General features: G+C 36.8%; 3 protein-coding genes across 3 annotated transcripts; 2 read left to right on the forward strand and 1 right to left on the reverse strand.

Annotated features, from left to right (window-relative positions):
* The first annotated feature begins 1,113 nt into the window (after positions 1–1,113).
* LOC149619136 (uncharacterized) lies at positions 1,114–20,063 on the forward strand. Its single transcript, XM_089855806.1, has 8 exons — positions 1,114–1,216; positions 2,465–3,247; positions 3,302–3,467; positions 3,695–3,909; positions 3,953–4,230; positions 9,391–10,515; positions 15,529–15,654; positions 18,503–20,063. The coding sequence occupies exons 1-8, from the start codon at positions 1,114–1,116 to the stop codon at positions 19,937–19,939; spliced, it is 4,233 nt and encodes a 1,410-aa protein (XP_089711932.1). The 3' UTR covers positions 19,940–20,063.
* Positions 1,126–4,061, forward strand: LOC149619137 (uncharacterized). The gene is made up of 2 exons (XM_089855808.1): positions 1,126–3,261; positions 3,378–4,061. The coding sequence occupies exons 1-2, from the start codon at positions 2,437–2,439 to the stop codon at positions 3,639–3,641; spliced, it is 1,089 nt and encodes a 362-aa protein (XP_089711934.1). The 5' UTR covers positions 1,126–2,436; the 3' UTR covers positions 3,642–4,061.
* LOC149619138 (multiple inositol polyphosphate phosphatase 1-like) lies at positions 12,627–15,112 on the reverse strand. Its single transcript, XM_089854285.1, has 3 exons — positions 14,055–15,112; positions 13,876–13,981; positions 12,627–13,112 (listed from the first exon to the last, which is right to left on the reverse strand). The coding sequence occupies exons 1-3, from the start codon at positions 14,115–14,117 to the stop codon at positions 12,832–12,834; spliced, it is 450 nt and encodes a 149-aa protein (XP_089710411.1). The 5' UTR covers positions 14,118–15,112; the 3' UTR covers positions 12,627–12,831.
* Positions 20,064–20,604: the final 541 nt, after the last annotated feature.

A 20,604-nucleotide genomic window follows, 5' to 3' on the forward strand; every position in this document is an offset into this window, starting at 1 on the left:
AATTTTTTGGGCAAATAAAATTTAGGTGAAAAAACTAGGATAATAATTTTTTCAGATAATTAATGATTTATAATAATTTCTTCAAAAAGAAAAATTTGAATATCTGTACTTCAGGCAATTAATCTTTTACACTTTCCCTTTTTTGTCTACAAAGGCAGTTTTTATTAATATCTTCTAATTCAGTCTTAATATTATTTAAAATTGTTTAGAATCATTGGAAAGAAAACGTATTAGGGCGTAGCGCGTCCATCGGTAATCTAGGTTCATTACCAGTAGTCGGTAATCTACCGCTCTCTTAGAATATTAAAGCATATCTTATTAACGCGTGTTTTAAATTCTTTGAACCCCTATAAATAACATAAGTCGCTTCAAAGATAATCTCAAAATTTATCAAAAGTACAAACTCAAAACACGTTATCCCGTAATCTCCGTTTAGCTGAAAAACAACTGACATCCTCAACATAATTAAATAAACCTTTATTATGGTTGAGATAGTAGGGTTTCGGCTTTGAAAGTAACTCATTTAAGTTTCAGGCGGTGCAAAGTTTCTCTTTTCTATTTTTCAGTTAGAAACAAGTATTTTTTACATACTGCCCAAAATATGTCTCCCATCAACCACTCCTTTCATTCAGTATCTCACCAAGCACTTCTATCATCAAGTATAACGACATCTCGTCAACCTCTCCTTTCATCGAGCTTAAAAAACTTCTCATCAACCACTCATTTCATGACACATAAAAAAACCTATTTCATATCAACCACTCATTCCATGGAAAACCCAAAACGGATATCACAGACTCACTTCAAGAAAAAAAACGCTCAAAAATAGCCTCTCACCTATCACTCCACTCATGGACTACCGAAAAATCATATCTCACATCCAACTACTCTCTTCATGATCGAAAATAATTGCTCTCAACACTAGGTTATCTCTCCGAGTTTTGAAAATAATATATCTCACCACTAAAGTTACTCGTGGAGGTTGAAAAACCACCTCTCATCTCAAACTCACCTCCAATTTCAAATTTTAGTACCTCTCCTCTCCTGCTCATATCACAAGCTCAAAAAAGCCCTCTCCTTTACTCAGAAATTACTCAAAATTAGGAGTAGGAGATGAGAGCGCCCATCACTGGAAATATCGAAGGTAGATGTTCCAAACGGTACCTAGCGGGCACAATCGGCAAACCGGAAAGCCAATATTTTGAAGCGTCAACACGTGACCGGGTTCTTGAAAGTTTTGTCGCTCTCTGTCTGCTCTAGCAGATCTACCAAAACCTAAGTCTTGCCTATTAAACTCAATTAATGTAAACTCACCTCGTATATTCTTGCACTGAATGTTTGCTTTAGTCAAGGATTATTGCTTTAATCTATTATTAAAATTAAATTATGATTTTTAGTAACTAACCTCATTCTTGAATCTTGAACTAAATGTTCTTAACGACCGTTGACAATTCGAAAAAGAACTCTATACAGCATGCTTTCGCGAAAATAGGATAGGTGGCGCCATATTTATATTTCTTTTCCGTTTGACGCACCAAAACAGCAGGTGGAGAAGAGGGGGATGGGTTAAAATTTCGGAACAACTAGAGAACAATCCCTTACTATAGAAATCTGTGTGTGCGTTTTATCCTTAGACATTTTAAATAATCCTTGATTCTACAGAGGCGCGCTTTGGCGATTTTGCCCATAGGTTTAATGGTTTCTTCTTAGCTACTTGGTATCGATAGGACTAATAGTTTTACCCGAGTAGTTTTAGTAGTAGAAGTATTAATGACTGAAGAGAGGAAGTAAGTAGGGAGATAGCGACATGTGATTCACGTTTCCACGTAGCCATATATTAGAAAATACTTCGCTAGGATAAAGTTTATTGAAGTACGTAAACGGTGTGGTGTTATTATGAGCTAGGCCATCTTGTTCTTTAAAATCCCAAAGACCAGCGCTTTTGAGAAAGAGAGGTCGATGACACTGCTCGTGCTGCGTGGAGCCCAGTGTTCAAGCTAACCATCTCCTGGCTATGTAGTACCAGCCAGTCTTATATACGGTGCCGTTGGAGAATGGAGTGTCTTTAGCGTTGCTCTTAGATCGGAAATAAAATTTCTCTGAATAAGTACGTAAATACATTGTAAAAATAATTTAGATCATTGAATGAACGTGAATGAAATCAAAGTAAGTGCGATTTGACAAGTTCAGTAAGTAAAATCTTTTTTCATTAAGACAGACAAAAAGTCCTACGGTGTTTAAAAAAGCAAGCTACTTCTTTCTTACGTGGATGAATTCAGTCTCAAGACCAACGATGAAATATATATCAGTATGGCCGTTCTTCAAGCCTATTGAAACCTTGACGTTATTATCTGTAAAGGAGTAGAGACTAATTTCTTGGATACCAGCTTCATAAAAATATATAAGAACATAAAGTTATTACGATCATTTATTGGAATGTTTCGCCCAATTAAATTCATAAAAGCTGAGAAGCCGGACTCGGATGAGGTGGAAAATTTGGAAACACCTTCAAACGTTTTAGTGAAATGTCCAATCATCATTAAGAACGATGATGACGAGACTAGCACTTCTAAAGAAGAAGATTCGGTTCATCCCCCAGCGGAAAACACTGACAATGTGGAAGAAGTTACTGAGAATCAGGAACAAAGGAAGTTATCCCCATTAATGCAAGAAAGACAAACACACGATGCTAAGAAGCCTTTTAAATGTGATGTCTGTGGCTTGTCGTTTAATATTAAGAAACTTTTAACAAAGCATAAGGTTAGACACTCGTCTGATCGTCCGTTTCAATGTGAACTGTGTCAGAAGGCCTTCAAATCAAAAAGTAATTTGACAAGTCATCAACTCCTACACTCGTCCAAACGTAAATTTAAATGCCAAGTGTGTCAAAAGGCCTTCAAATCAAAAAGTAATTTGACAAGTCATCAACTCCTACACTCGTCCAAACGTAAATTTAAATGCCAAGTGTGTCAAAAGGCCTTCAAATCAAAAAATAATTTGACAAGTCATCAACTCCTACACTCGTCCAAACGTAAATTTAAATGCCAAGTGTGCCAAAAGGCCTTCAAATCAAAAAGTAATTTGACAAGTCATCAACTCACACACACTTTGGAACGCCCATTTAAATGTAGAGTGTGTCATATGACCTTCAAATGGAAAGATAGTTTGCTAGCGCATCAACTCACACACTCGTCCGAACGTCCATTTAAATGTCAAGTGTGTCATATGACCTTCAAATGGAACGTTAGTTTGACAGCTCATTAACTCACACACTCGTCCGAACGCCCATTTAAATGCCAAGTGTGTCAGAAGGCCTTCAAAGGCAAAAAGGGCTTGTCACGACATCAACTCCTACACTCGTCCAAGCGTAAATTTAAATGTCAAGTGTGTCATATGACCTTCAAATGGAAAGAAAGTTTGACAGCGCATCAACTCACACACTCGTCCGAACGCCATTTAAATTCCAAGTGTGTCGAAAGGCCTTCAAATCAAAAATTAATTTGACAAGTCATCAACTCACACACACGTTGGAACGCCCATTTAAATGTCAATTGTGTCCTATGGCCTCCAAAAGGAAGTGTGTTTTGACAGAACATCAACTCTCTCCCATGTTGTGTAACTCTAGTTACAAATCACAATAAGACCTTGACTTGAAACTTCACAAATGTTCTGAATGCGATAAAACTTTTAAAAGATTGCGGGCACTAAATGCTCATAAGGCTCATCATTCTTCAGAGCGAAAATTTAGATGCGAAAAGTGTGATAAATCTTTCAAAATGAGATCGAGTCTAAATTTGCACAAGAGAAGACACTTTGAAGATAAACCATTCAATTGCGAACATTCTTTCCAAACCATCGCTACTAAACCATATCAATGCGACTTATGTGACGCTAAATTTGAAACCAAAAGTAGTTCAAATCGTCACAAGATTTATGTTCACCAGAACGTAAGGCCTTTTTCTTGTGAACAGTGTGGCAAAGCCTTCAAAACCCCTTACACGTCAAAGCGACACATCAAAAGGGTCAGAAAGGGTGCATACTGATGAAAGGCCTTTCAAATGTACGCAATGCGGTTCAGCCTTCAAATGTGGCACACATCTGAAAAGACATAAATTGTTACACTGCCGTGCTAAATCTTTCAAGTGTTCTAAATGTCATCTGTGTTTCCCTTCCGAAACATCCCGTCGTGCACACGAGACATCTGTGGCAGCGCGTACTGAATATCTAAAGGTTTTGTAGGTCTGATTCGATAACTAGTACCCGCGTTTAAGTTAAAGTAAAACGACTGAAGTTTAGTAACGAGAAAAAAACAAAGTTTTTGTTTATTGGCAAAAAAAGACTGGTTGATACGAAAAAAGTTATAGTTTCAAAAGGGGTAAAAAATTACTATCTAAAAAGTCCTTGCGATTTAGCGGTCAGTCGATTTTAAGGGTCAGAGTTAGGCCAGAAATTTGTTAAAGTATTTCGTGGCGCAAAAACTGCCCAAAAAAACGGGTTACGACCAAGTGCGAGTCGATGAGAGAGAAGGCTAAGAGCTCGTTTCAATCTGATTATATTTTGGGGCGCGAGGTCCCTTTTATACTTTTTGGTCTAACAAAGGGGGAATGAAATTTACAAGATAAATATTTTGCGCGCCAAAATAGTTGCTACCTAGGTTAAAGGTTCTCGAACTCAGAGCGCGGGATCTCTTCTTTTTTTAAAAAACCCCAACGCAGAGAGTTCGCGAGTGCCCATTGTTAAAAAAAGGGTTAAGAATTCACGGTATTATTCGCTATGTAAAGAGATATTTGGCGCTTGTAAAACTTATGCTAACAGAAGTACATAATTTGAAGTATACCGGATTTTTAAGTGTTTTGATATTTAAAGTAAAGTTAAGATCTATTTATCATTTAAACTAAGTAAATAATAAGTAAATAATTTGGGGATTTAACAACATCTAATCATTTGTATGACAAATATTTCGAAACGTCGCGAAGATATGAAAACTGTTCAAGCACGGATGTGAAACCTTTCATTTACGAGTGCTACATTTGCAAAACCGCTTTTGCAAATGAATACGATTTGTTTCAACATAAAGCTGTGCGATGTTCTCTCCAAAACTTCAAATTACGAGCTTCCTATGTTGTATTGGAAAGGTTATCTCCGAAGCAACTCGCCGAATATGGTGTTTTTTCAAATCCACTATTGAGAATCCAGATCAAGGACTTCGTCATTAAAAAGGAACCTGAATAAACACAAGCTATGTTATTACAAAATCTCAAAACTTATGAGTAAGGTTTTTGTATACTAGGCCTATGCATTGGATCAAATAAAAATACTTCTCATGTCATGAAAACTTGTAGTCTTGGATGATGCCAAATTGTTTCTGTTACCTAAACAGATCAAAGCTTATAGAGCCGCATTGAACAGGTTAGTTCTTGAACTTATTCGAGACTTAAAGCAAAGGGTTATCTAACATAACGTTATCCTTTAAATGAACGTCCTTTTTCTAAATATAAAAGAAAAATATTAAGCAAAAGTATACACGATGTCTTATTACAAAATAATTAGCATTTAATTAGTCTTAAAAACGAGGACCACTGCGCCACCATTGGTTAAGTGGCGTCTCCCCTTGCCTCTCTCAGCCTGTGAGAATTCAACCAATTCCGTAAGGGTAAGTGGTTCGGTTTAGCAGACGGCACTTAACCAATGGCGGATGTCGCAGTAGTCCTCGTTTTAAAGACTAATTAAATGCTATTTATTCTGTAATAAGAGATCATTTACTTCTAATATTTTTCGTTTTATATTTAGGAAAAGGCCGTTCTTTTAAGGCATGACTTTATGTTTAAAAAATACCTCACCCATAGGGTAGGCCCACAATTACTGTTGTATATGGCAACAGTTACTAACAAATAAAGATCTACCGATCCCGAGTAAAAATTAGACGAATCAAAGTTAAAATAGTACACCAAACGTTCATAAATTAACTAACATAATTTGCAGCTTATAACCTTAGCTACATTTTTTTTTCCAAAATGGATCAAGTTCCGAAACAATTTCGATGACAATCTAACCTAAAACAGCTGTCAATTGAACAATTGTACTGTTTCGCAAACGACGCGCAGCACAGGTATCTTAATACAAGTTCGTAAAATAAAGTGACCGGAAATAAATTATAAAAACAAATTCAAAATAATGTGCAACAAAAATAAACTTAACATAATCAATTTTTTGCGACAAATTTTAAAGTTACAATATGAGTGTTTTCAAAAGCACCGTATCAAAACATTTTTGGACCCCGTTATGAAAAATAGTTCAATACCATTTTGATTTTCTTCTTCTTTGTCTCGCATAAACTAGTAAGTCTGCATTTGGAATAAAACTTTGCACTTACGCTAAAATAATAAATACAATAATTTCTATTGTACTTATGCTAAAACGAAGTCAGATCATATCCAGTTATATTTTACTCTAACAAATCGATACCAATATTCAATGACGTCAAGCCCGTCGTCTACTTAGTTTTACAATGATTTGCAAGTATTATGACGTCACTAATGTCTCAAATGTTCACGCTTGTAGGAGGGAAGTTTGATTCTGGAGTACCACAGTTGCATAAGTTTATAAGATATGTTCCATAAGTATGACACTTAATATACTTCGTAATGCTAGAGACTTACTGAGAGCTAGTTCGAGAACGACAAGAGAGAATTGACTACGCTCAATTTTGCAGTCCATTTTCCTGTTTAGTTTGAGACAATGCCTCACCAGGCGGCGCATTACGTCACTTCATAACAAGCTCTCGGTAACCGGCGACAAACTTATGGAATACATCTTATGGACTTTTATAGTCTGGGTCCATTCGTAGCCGCCTGAAAATATCAGAATGCTTTTCATTGTTGTGCATCATTGAGTTAATTATATTGTTGTAGCGAAGGTGCTTATGCCCAACCTAAAACCGGGGTACTATGGTTAAATTTTCAATAGCAGTAACGTTGAAACCAAGCCTTTCCGTAATTTGATCTAACCATGAGTTCATAACTCCTGATCTAACGTTGTGTTTATGGCATTTGATGTCAAAAACTTAAGCTCTTCCTCCGGCTTTTTTTCTTGTATTTTTTATCCCGAATTAGTTTAAAGTAAATAAACAATTCCCATTTGCAGTTGGAAGTAAAAATTCATATTTGTAACTTTGAATTTATTGAGAAATCGACATTGTTATTTTGAAGAGTCACTACAAATTTAACGACTTTTGAAACATTCTTTACTTTAAATACATTTCAAAGTTTCGCAACTGCAACTGTTTGTGACCGTTTGGCAACAAGTGGTACCTTCGGGACAATTGTCGCAAGGAGAACCGGGACAAACATTTCCGCAATGTACAATGAGCTCTGGACATTGACCAGCTGAAAAACCAAAAACACGGACTAATATTTCTCTTAAATTCATAAAATATGTCAATTTCTTTTCCTGGAAAAAAGGTATTAATTATGTTTTTTGAAGTTGGTCTGTCATATCGTAAGGAGTAAAAAATTCAATAAAAATTTCTACTTAAAGCTTTCCTGGACGATGATCGTCATCGCCAAAAGAACGTAGAAAATCGAGACCTTGACGCTGAACATCTCTTATTGATGGACAATAATTCAATGAATTCTTATATTTAACAAGTTAATCGATACCGTTCTTAATGTTCTTGTTTACTAAAATCAACAACCTTTAACCAACACGTTTTATGATCTTTACAACTAATGCAAAAATAGCTTACCCAACAATTATTTAAATTTCGAAAATAATAACAACTGGAAACTTGATATTTTATTGAAATGCGCTTGCGACTCGGCTTGCGACGGTATCATTTCTCAAATGAATCGAGAGAATGGTATTACCAAAATCACATAGTGTTGTAATCTATGTGCTTTTGGTATTACACCATGTAAAAATTTCATTACTTTATGTATGTTAGCAAAAATTGGAATTTATTTTACATTTAATGACAACGCCTGATGCGTTATTTTAATTAAGAAAAACGATTTGTCTGAATCTCATGAAAATATGAGACGGTATGCAAATACGAAGAAAGTTAATATCGTTACATATAACCAGGGATGGATTTTATTTTAGAAGTAGGAATGGAGAACGATTAGTCTTCAGTCCGACTCAGCCCAGTATAGAGCCCCTCCTGCCAACACGTAACGAAAAGTTTAAATTATCTTATTGGCTCACTTAAACTACGTTTTGATGACGTTGCTGACGTCGAATAGCTGTGTCGCAGACTCATGCCATCTTGGATGTAAACAATCTCCTTCCGTGGAGTAATGATTACGGAGGCTTAGATGCAATGTAGCCTTGAATTAATATAAATTCAAAACCAATTTTATATATTAAGTTAAGAGGCGTTCGCAAGACATTGAAAAACATACGATTCACAATTAATAAAAGCTTCTAGATGCATGGTCAAAAACGAATGCATCACTTTCATTTAGGCCTAATTCCGTGAAATAAGAAAAAGTTTTTAAAGATTTATGTTTGTTGCATTTATCTTTTAGTAATTTTTAGAATTTCTTTAGGCCAGTAGTTCCCAAAGTTTTCGAGGATGGTTTGCTAATTATAAATCTAAGGCACACCTTTCCTTGTGGATTTTTTTCTTATTTCTGAGACCAATATTTGGCTTTACATTATTGTGCATTTTTTACATCGGCGACAAGAAATCCTAACAAAAACATTAACATTTAAAAAACTGCTACACATGAGTCAAATGTCCTATAAATTTTCCAGTCAAACAGGGGTGTCACTAGACCCATGTCCAATAAGAAATTTAAATTATTTCCGCCCCTGGTGATACCCGTTTTGAGGCCGATTAGACGATGGACTTGCTTCTATAGCGCTTGAAGTCAAAAGCGTGATCGAGTCAGCTGTGTTCTGAGTAACGAAGCTGTCTGCTACGATTTTCGGTATGTGGAATCCGTATTCAATGCGGCGTATTGGCGCCCTTTGTTGGTAAATGGTAATTTTAGCGTTAGAATTTTGAGCCATTTGGGCACGTAACTAATAAAGTTAAGACAATTTATTAAAGTACACAAATTAACTTTAATCAAACAGCCATTTAACCTTCGCCCGTGGTTCGTTTACAAATAACTGCCATATCACAGTTAACTTCATCATCGAATGAATGTGAATGAAATCAAAGTTAGTGCGATTTCACAAGTTCAGTAAGTAAAATCTTTTTTCATTAAAACAGACAAAAGTGTTTAAAAAAGCAAGATACTTCTTATGTGGATGAATTCAGTCTCAAGACCAACGATGAAATATATCAGTATGGCCGTTCTTCAAGCCTTTTGAAACCTTGACGTTGTAAGCTGTTACCTAGGAGAGACTAAGTTCTTGGATGCCAGCTTCATAAAAATTAAGTAGTTACGATCATTTATTGGAATGTTTCGCCCAATTAAATTCATAAAAACTGAGAAGCCGGACTCGGATGAGGTGGAAAATTTGGAAACACCTTCAAACTTTTTACTAAAATGGCCAATCATCATTAAGAACGATGACGACGAGACTAGCACTTCTAAAGAAGCAGATTCGGTTCATCCCCCAGCGGAAAACACTGACAATGCAGAAGAAGTTACGAAGAATCAGGAACAAAGGAAGTTATCCCCTTTAATGAATGAAAGACAAACACACAATGCTGAGAAGCCTTTTAAATGTGACGTTTGTGGCTTGTCGTTTAATAGAAATTCACTTTTAACAAAACATAAGGTTAGACACTCATCTGATCGTCCATTTAAATGTCAAGTGTGCCAGATGACCTTCAAATGGAAAAAAAATTTGACAGTTCATCAACTCACGCACTCGTCCGAACGTCGATTTAAATGTGAAATGTGTCAGAAGGCCTTCAAAGGCAAAAGTGACTTGGCACAACATAAACTCATACACTCCTCCAAACGTCCATTTAAATGTCAATTGTGTCATATGGCCTTCAAATGGAAATCTGCTTTGAGAGACCATACACTCACTCACATGTCCAAAAGCCTAAATTTGCACAAGATTAGACACTTGGAGGATAAATCATTTCAATGCGACATATGTGACGCTAAATTTAAAAACAAAAGAAATTTAAATCGTCACAAGATTTGTGTTCACCAGAACGAAAGGCCCTTTTCTTGTGAACAGTGTGGCAAATCCTTTAAAACCCCTTACAAGTTAAATCGCCACTTCAAAATTGTGCATACTGATGAAAGACCGTTCAAATGCACGGAATGCGGTTCGGCCTTCAAATCTGGCTCGTATTTGAAGAAACATAAATTGTTACATTGCCGTGCTAAATCTTTCAAGTGTTCTAAATGTCATTTGTGTTTTCCATCCGAAACATCCCGTCGTGCACACGAAGAATCTAATCATTTGTATGACAAATACTTCGAAACTTCGCGAAGGTATGAAAACTTTTCAAGCACTGATGTGAAACCTGTCATTTACGAGTGCTACATTTGCAAAACCGCGTTGCAAATGAATACGATTTGTTTCAACATAAAGGAACGAGATGTTCCCTCCAAAACTTGAAACTGCGAGCTTGCCATGTTGTATTGGAAAGGTTATCTCCGAAGCAACTCGCCGAATATGGTGTTTTTTCATATCCACCATTGAGAATCCAGATCGAGAACTTCGTCATTAAAAAGGAACCTGAATAAACACAAGCTGTGTTATTATAAAACATGGAAATATAACAATTTATGAGCTCATATAATATGATATTACTTTGAGAATTTAAGGGTAATGTTTTTGTAAACCTTTCATTTCAACAAAATAAAAATACTTTTCACGTTATGAAAGACAATATATTCTTTAAGCGACTCGGAATATAGCAAAATTATTAACTTAAAACTGGTTTTATTAGGGTTTTTTCTAAGTTATCAAGTGCCATGTTAAAAGCTGACGGCTTTGATTTTTCTAGTGAAAATCCACGATCGGATACGCGCTTTTAACATATGAAAGTAATTCTTTGGACGGGCTTCTATAGCGCGAGCAGCGTGATCCAGGAGGCTATGCCGAGACCAAGGAATATGTTAATTTTATAATAATTTTCACTTTTAAAAGAGATGATATATTTTCTTAAAACAGCCACCCTGATCGAACAGTTTCCATTCTAAAGTGATTAACCTCAAGAGCCCCGTTTCAGAAAAAGTTAAAAATGTAAAATTTCCATGATTTTCAAATTTAGCGCGAGATTGAATTGTAGAGAAATTTTTCATGGATGAGATGTCTTATTTCTAATACCATAAGCTCTAATACGTGAGTAGATTGAAGTGGGAGGAGGATGAAGGAAGGCTGACAGTGACTCCTGACATAGCCCACTCGATCACGCGCGTCACGACGCAAGCTGCTCGCGCGAGCAGCTTGCGTCGTGACGCGCGTGATCGAGTGGGCTATGCTCCTGAGTAACGATTCTAACGAAGCTGTCTGCTACTTTCCTGCGGTAACTTAGGGTGAGCCGCACATGGGCGAGTGACGAATAAAGTTGAGGCAATTTATATAAGTATACACAAATGAATTTTAATCAAATAGCCATTTAGTCTTCGCCCGCGGTTCGTTTACAAATAAAATCCAAATCACAATTAACTACGTCATCGCGAAACGATTCTTGAAAAGTATTGAAGTCACAAATGGAGGAGTGGCAGCCTTTAACCCTAATAGGTTGCCCATTCAACTTGGTTTCCACTTTATAAGAAGCTGAATCGTTTACGCGACACTTGTAAAGTGCCAGGACTAAATTGGCGTTAAATGGACTAATGCTGCTGGATTTGTACGTCTCACGTTGTCTGGAGCAATAATTTGACGCCAATGGTGCTGCAGCATCCTTCATTAAGTTGAAAATGGAACAGACTTTCTTGAAGGAACGACCGTGACTAAACATCAGGACTGCTTTAGGATTCTCCGGTAAGGTTATTTTTGTCCTATTAGAGTTAATTACAATACTTTTATACTTGAACGCTTGATGCTATACAATGTACAACAGATCAAATTAATAGTTGTTTGTAGCAAAATGTTGCCGCTGTATCACTGACGGTAAAATAATTTGTTTGGTAAATGTCAGACCTACAGAGAGCTTTGGGTTGGGGAGGTGGTTAAATTCCTGAAATAATTTACACGGCCATACTGGTGGGTTGAATGCGGGGGAAAAGCAGAAATCCTTCAATATGGCTGCCAGAACTAGTATAACAAAGCTAGAAATATAAATGACTGATCTGATTTCTCGATTTTATCCTGTATATTCCTCAGTACATATTTGTGCAAAAATTATGAACAGTAAAAGCAGCGATTGTGATTGGAACAATCATAAGTTTATAAGATATGTTTCATAAGTATGACATTCCTATACTTCGTAATGCTAGAGACTTATTGAGAGCTAGTTCGAGAACGACTTAAGCGAGAATTGACTACACTCGGTTAATTTTGCAGTCCATCTTCCTAACTAGACTGTTTTAAGGCTTTGACAGCGTCTTACCAGGCGTTGCTTTCTTCGAGAATCTATGACGTTTCACTTACGTCACTTCATGACAAGCTCTCAGTAACCATTGGCAAAGTTATGGAATACATCTTATGAATATGCAATAACTCATATAAAACCTAAGCTATCTGGGTCGTTATACCTTAGCCAATATGGGGGCAATCCAAGCCACCTGTAATAGTAGAGCACCAATAGAACCTTTTCAAGAGCCTGGTGTTTTGACCACCTGGTTTCCTTAATTCGGAACGTACTATGTGTGGATCCAATGACGTCAGATATGGCTTCAAACCAAAGAACTTTAGGTGGACAGCCACTTTGGATCCACATGCCAGATGTTCCATCGTAACCCAAAGTCAAGCGGACGATACCGCGATCTCCTCCCTCTTTTGAATAGGGTCCATTATATATAACATGAAAACTTCAACGAACCTGAAGGTATGCAGGATGTCTTGTACAACAGGACAAGCTTGTTTATAATTTCTCTCCCTCGCGTAACCATCATTGTGATAATGAATTAAGTCGTCCAAATACTCAAACACTTTCAAGTCGCTTTCGCTTAAAAAATTGCAAAATACAGATTTACCATAAAAAGCAACCTCGTGGGCGCAAATGGTAAACATGTCCATGCCATCAGCTGCAATTCAAACATCTCCAAATAAATTAAGATCTTTCATTAAGTCGTAATTACGAGAATGTATAAATAGTAGCACCAGAAATATATAATACTTCTCTTCGAGAGAAGTGTACCACAAAGCGGGGTAATTGTAACACGATACTTCCCAACATCAGAATTAATATTTGGAGGCAGGTTACTAAACCGAATCACATACGTTGTAAATAGTTCCCTCATCTTTACTCTATTAGCGCTTAACTATTTGCCAAGTCGCATTCATGCGCTTGTGGATTTTTGTCCCACGTCAAGACAATCAAGGTTTGAGGGTTGATTGCTGAGGATTTAGTAAATACCAAACAGTTATAGAATTCACGGTGCGAAAGTTATATACCCATCTGAAGTTTGATGAGCAGCAGAGTAAACAAAATGGGGGTGTGAGCCTGGGAAGAATCATGTCAAGTGACTAAAGTATTAAGAGGAAACAGATTGTCATCTTTTTTTTATTATCCCCTCCGGTAGCACTCAGTAATGACCAGTATGGCTGAAACGTTTCATATGAAAAAATGCACAGGGGGTGGAGATCTCCTTCGTATTTGCTTCTTTCTTTCAATTTAAAATGATAGCCAATCAGGAACCTTTCATATTATCACGTAAGCAAAATGGCGTACGTGTTATACCCCACCCAAAAAACGTTTCATCATATTGAGCTAGGTTTTATGGCAAGATGCGCATTCGTAACTCACCTGCTACTATGTATACATTCTTGACAATGATTTATAATTACTTAATGAAATGATAAATCCAAGGCGTTTTGAAATGCTTTCGAGTGTCAAGTTTACAATGGGTCCATTAGCAAATCGAAAATACTCTTTTGGGCGGTATTCCTTAAGCTATTTAGTGAATAATTAACATTAAAATATTGCCAATGTCATGAAAAACTATATTATAACGTTACGTTCATACCATGAGTCTGCTGTCGCAATGTTTATAAAATCGCAAAATTGGATTGATTCGATGGCTTAACATTGGAGGTCCTAAAATGCGACGCGTTTCAAATTATTAAAATGACATCAAAGATAACGTAAACTTCATACTTCTAAGGCCCAGCAAGCCCTTTACAAAATGGCGAGCTGTTATTTCGGTCCAATTTCCGTCCGTATATCCGATTTTTAAGTCACCAATGGACATAGCTGTCCGCGCTCACCTCAATTTAGCGAGCCCGAGCGCGAATTGAGCGAGGCTCTTCGAAATAATTGATAAAGTCACGAGCCCGAGCCGAGCCCGAAGGTTTATGAAAAAGTTCTCTGAGCTTGAGCCCGGGCTCACAATACGTCACAAACAAAGTGAGCCTTGAGCTGAGCCCAGGTTCAACTGTAAAATCAACGAGAGCTTGCGCTGAGCTCTCTTACAAATGTTTTGGCTTTCCTGAGCTCGAGCGAGGCCAACTGAAAACTATGAGACCGCTCATGTTGAAAGGGCGCTCACTATTTTGAGACTGCGCTCAGCTTGGCTCAGCGCCGCATTCAGTGCCAACAGAAACTAGCGTAACTCATTGGTAGATGAAGTTTTGAATTTTTTTTAATACAAATGTAGTGCAAGTCATTTGGATAGTAAATATGTATTGTAGTTTTGCATTTATCGCGTAAAAATAGCTGCAAAATAATTTATTTCAACATCTACACTGTTTGGAAGAAATATTCTCCGGCAATATGAGACCAAGCTCGAGCTTGAGCTTACTAAATTGAATGAGCCCGAGCTCGAGGTGAGCCTTAAATTCTATCGATTTTGAGCCCGAGCTCAGCCCGCGAAAGATATTAGAGAGAGTTTGAGCTCGAGCTTAGCCCATCAAAATTATGCGAATGAACCCGAGCCCGAGGCGAGCTCATTTATAAAAACTAACTGAGCTTGAGCTCACATTGAGCTCTAAGGAAACATTGTTTCAATTTTGAGCTTGAGGTGAGCTCGTTGTCAATTTCTATAAAGTAACGTGAGCTGAGCTGAGCCCAAGCGATGGTGGACAGGTATGCCAATGGACATATCATCTAAAAGAGTGGAATACCTCTCTTTGAAGCTCTTGCCTTAACGATGTCGTAAAATAGTAAACAAGTTAATTACAGATAAGTTTTTAAGGTTTTTTACCCATTTTATTGGCGTCGTGAACGTCGGCTTCGGAGAGCGTGTTAGCATTTTCGATACTTATTCTCGGTTTCCATTCTTGCAACATGAGTTTAACCTTTTCGCATAATTTAACTGTGAAGAAATGGCAGGTTTAAATATTAGTGATACCAGGAATACATAGATTATTTTCCACTTGGAATCTTTAAGAGGCCATAGACCCCCTACTAACATCTGATTGAAGGTAAGGGGAAGGGCTTAAAACTTTGAAAAACCGCCAGCTCCATCTTCCTCGCGTTTCATTGGCTATTGACATATGCAGGACCACCGTCGACCTCAAGTTTACTCGTTCACAACAGGCAAAGAGAAATTGTTTACATTTGGGTTCGGCGCTCATGGGTCGCGGGAGGAAGAAATCTTATGTATTCCTGATATCACAAATCATAAGGTAATAATGACATCATTAATGTTAGTTCACTATTACCTTGTGCTTATATAAATATCGATACATTCCTGGGTAGTTGATTTTGATAAAAAGTGTTTCTAAGCAAAATAAAATTTTTCTTTTGTAAATTTCATATACTTTTCCCTGAATCATGACTGTTCAAAATATTTTTAATGATGGCTGGTAGTGTCTGAATCATGCTTTTAACGAGTCTTGGAGGTGGATTATTAGCGCTATGGCGATTGTAAGCGTAAATTTGAACCAATTTGCAATCTCCGGTATCTTTTAGCGCTTGTGCACGAGATCTTGAAAAGTCGTATCTTGTAGCAGTCGCGAAGTTCTTGTAAATTGCCTTTCCTCGTTTCTCACATTCAATTTGAACATCGCGATCTAAACACAGTTCCGAAATATCACTTGAAGCGTCAGAAAGTAATTCGTCATTTGAATAAACGTATTGGAGAATTAGCATCAAGGTGGAAGTAATCTTAAAAGATAAAAGAGGTTTATGTCAACGATCAGAATGAAATTAAACTATGTTTAAAACCCCCAGAGAAAAAATTGCACATTGTTACTCTGTTTACTATGGTTATGAAATGCCATACTTAGTTATTTAGTTTGTTAGTTATTTAGTGGGATGCACACGAATAGGCAGTGCACGCGATTCCATGGATAATGCAATCGTAAAGGGGACTGGTAAAAGCGACAGCTTTGATCGGTCAAAAATCGTGGCAAGAGGACGGTTATCAAGTTAAGCATAAAGCTAGGGTTCGAAAAGGAATTGTGCAACGTATCTTATAAGTGTTTGTAGAAGTGTGGAATCAATATTAAACTCGTGGTATAAATGCAGAATTTCGCATTGTTTGATTTTCACGTATGAGTATATATTGTCTCTAACTTCCTTCAGTTTTACGACTTCAGAACCGGTAAATATTTACATGTATACAAAGCCTTCCCTCTCTAGGAGGCGGTTAGTCGCGGTGATGTTACTTTCGAAATTCCATGGACATCGGGAACGCCTTCAATAGATCAGTAACCTGATGGATTTAGCTTTTGTGGTAAACGAAATTTTTTACTGCATGGGATTATTTATGATTGTTTTTATTTTCTACGATTTACGGAAAGTGTAACAATTTAGCTATATTAGAAATGGCACCTTAAAGTGTCGTGGTCACTGTATCCAACGAATATTGAATTGGGCAGGCATATCTGAAGTTTATGTGGCACTCTTCCTAACTTTAAAGTGTATGCGAAATACTGTATAACCTTAGATCGTTGTTGGGTGCTGTACAATCTTTAGCACAGGTCTTGGAACCACACGGAGTATTGCAAAATGATTTTTGCCCTTGTTATAAAGGATAACTTATTTGAGACGAATCTGACGATTTTTTAGAACAGGACAAAAAACTATTCCCTAGTATTTCTAACGCCGAATAAAAGCAGACCACATTTCAGATCTTAGGTACCAAGTTCGGGGAAAAGGTCCGGGATTCCTGGGTCCTTGTACGAACTCTGTATAGCTGGGTGTGGAGGTAAGCCCGAATTCCATAGTCCCTATCAGCATGGGAAATAAGGCGGTGGCACAGGGCAAATGACCAGTTTAAAAATTGCCTGGACCAGTTTAAAAATTAAACCGGAGAGGGGGACAGTGATCCACGGGACCAATAATTATAATAGTTGAGTTAATGTCTGGACTCTGGTTATACCTTTGAATTTTCTTAGTAGTCTCGTGGACCACTGACCCCCACTCCGATTTAATTTTTAAACTGGTCATTTGCCCTGTGCCATACCGCCTTATTTCCCACGCTGGTTCGGACTTCAGACTGTACATATTTTACGCAAAATAGTGTGTAACATCTTAAATCTAGTGCACCCGCCAAGCTGAGTACTCCAAAATTATCATTTAAGCTCAGTAAATTTACATACCATAGTCAATAGAATAGGGATTATTATTAAACATTTTCTGAATTGTTTCATGATAATTGTCGACTGTTCCTGGAATATTCCGTTTACGTTATGTAATTCGTGTTATACAAATAAAATTTATATTTTAAAAATTCGCGCGTATGTAGTACTGTAAATGCAGGTACTCGTATGTAGCGAAACCCCTCGCTAGATACTTTTCTCTTCCTGGTTGAAACTGCGTGAAGCTTTCGATTTTTGACCTCGCAGGGGTTAGAGCAAAACAGGGAAACACGTGATAAATGCCTTGCTCACGCATTTATTTGAAAATATCCTTCCTGTGTTTATGATTTATTTACATCTTCTTCCTGTATTTATGATTTATTTAAAAGTTAATTTACTCCATGCACTGAACCAGGAATCATTGAGGCCCACATACCTCCAGTATTAATTTCAATTCAACCTTTTTTTCGGAATTTGTGAAACATTTTAACTCTTACCTTTTTCTTTCTTACCTTAGTGCCAATGCCCATTTCCCAAGCGAGAGGTACACAGTTTTCTGGGTAGAATATGAGTAACGTCACCGTTACTTTGCGGCAACACCTTTCAATAGATTTACGCAGTGTTTGTACGTATCTATAATGTTGACCATTTTCAGATTATTGAATGAATGCTTATTTAATCTAATTTAATTAATATATTTTCAGAAGTTCCATAAGTAAATCGTCTCTTATTAAGTCAAACAAAAATTTACAACCCATTTTAATAAGCGAGCGAAAGCTTACATTGAAGAATTATATCTCAAGACCAATGATGAAATATATCGCCACGGCCTCTGTGTATGCCTTTTGAAACCGACAATTTGTAAGTTGTAACCGACTGGAGCGTAATTTTATTTCGGTGTCATCTTCATAGAGATAAAAAATATAAATTAATTAATATCATTTAGTAGAATATGTTTCGCCCAATTAAATTCATAAAGACTGAGAAGCCGGACTCGGATGAGGTGGAAAATTCGGAAACGCCTTCAAACGTTTTAGTGAAATGGCCAATCATCATTAAGAACGATGATGACGATATTACCACTTCTAAAGAAGCAGATTCGGTTCATCCCCCAGCGGAAAACACTGACAATGTGGATGAAGTTACGGAGAATCAGGAACAAAGGACGTTATCCCCATTAATGAATGGAAGGCAAACGCGCAATGCTAAGAAGCCGTTTAAATGTGACGTCTGTGGCTTGTCGTTTAATCATAATTCACTTTTAACAAAGCATAAGCTTAGACACTCATTTGATCGTCCGTTTCAATGTGAACTATGTCAGAAGACCTTCAAAGTCAAAAGTGACTTGACACGGCATAAACTCACGCACTCGTCCGAACGCCCATTTAAATGTCAAGTGTGTCAGAAGGCCTTCAAAGGCAAAAGGGACTTGGCACAACATAAACTCACACACTCATCCGAACGTCCATTTAAATGTCAAGTGTGTCATATGGCCTTCAAAAGAAAATGTATTTTGACAGAACATCAACTCACTCACATGTCCAAATATGATTTGTGTAACACTAGTTACAAATCACAATATGACCTTGACTTGAAACTCCACAAATGTTCTGAATGCGATAAAACCTTTAAAAGATTGCGGGATTTAAAAAATCATAAGGTTCTTCATTCTTCGGAGCAACCATTTAGATGCGAAAAGTGTGATAAATCTTTCAAAATCGGATCGAGCCTAAATTTGCACAAGAGAAGACACTTGGAGGATAAATCATTTCATTGCGACTTATGTGACGCTAAATTTAAAAAGAAAAGCAATTTAAATCGTCACAAGATTTATGTTCATCAGAACGAAAGGCCCTTTTCTTGTGAACAGTGTGGCAAAACCTTCAAAACCCCTTACAAGTTAAAGAAACACTTAAAAATTGTGCATACTGATGAGAGACAGTTCAAATGTAGGGAATGCGATTCGTCCTTCAAATCTGGCTCATATTTAAAAAGACATAAATTGTTACATTGCCGTGCTAAATCTTTCAAGTGTTCTAAATGTCATTTGTGTTTCCCATCCGAAACATCCCGTCGTGCACACGAAGAATCTAATCATTTGTATGACAAATATTTCGAAACTTCGCGAAGATATGAAAACTGTTCAAGCACTGATGTGAAACCTGTCATTTACGAGTGCTTCATTTGCAAAACAGCTTTTGCAAATGAATACGATTTTTTTCAACATAAAGGTACGAGATGTTCCCTCCAAAACTTCAAATTGCGAGCTTGCCATGTTGCATTGGAAAGGTTATCTCCGAAGCAACTTGCCGAATATGGTGTTTTTTCATATCCACGATTGAGAATACAAATCGAGGACTTCGTCATTAAAAAGGAACCTGAATAAAAACAAGCTGTGTTATTATAAAACTTGAAAACAATACAATTTATGAGCTCATATAATATGATATTGAGTTTAAAGGAATTATAATATGATATTCAGTTTAAAGGAATTATAATATGATATTGAGTTTAAAGGAATTATGATATGATATTCATGTAAGGGTTGTTTTTGTAAAAGTTATATTGCAACAAAATAAAAATACTTTTCACGTTATGAGAGTATAGTCTTTAAGCTTAGTCATGATTAAATAGGAAGATCGACTGCAATTTCTGCAAAACCGAGTGTAGTCATTTCTCGCGTGGTTCTGGAATTATCTCGAGCTGTAAGTCTCTAGCATTACGAAGAATTGGTAGTGTCGTACTTATGGGACATACCTTTTAAACTTATGTAATACCAAAGGCCTATTATTATATTTATAGGTGTGCATAGAAAGGATGATTACTACATAAAATGGTAGTTGGGGGTTTTGTGTACAATTTCGGCTAATCTGGGCCAACTATTTGAAAGTTATTTCAAGAAATTAGTAATTAGATTTTGCTTAATTAGTTCATTGGAATATGTGTAGACCTTTTTAACTATCCGAAAATTTGTGTCTACGTGAAATTAGTCTTATTTTAAAGATATACAAACTTTTACGGAACCGATTTTATTGACGATGCAACAATTTC

The sequence above is a fragment of the Phalangium opilio genome, unplaced genomic scaffold, assembly GCF_054372755.1.
Source record: "Phalangium opilio isolate 3A_F unplaced genomic scaffold, DU_Popi_V2 ptg000209l_1, whole genome shotgun sequence".
In the NCBI taxonomy this organism is placed as follows: Eukaryota; Metazoa; Arthropoda; class Arachnida; order Opiliones; family Phalangiidae; genus Phalangium; species Phalangium opilio.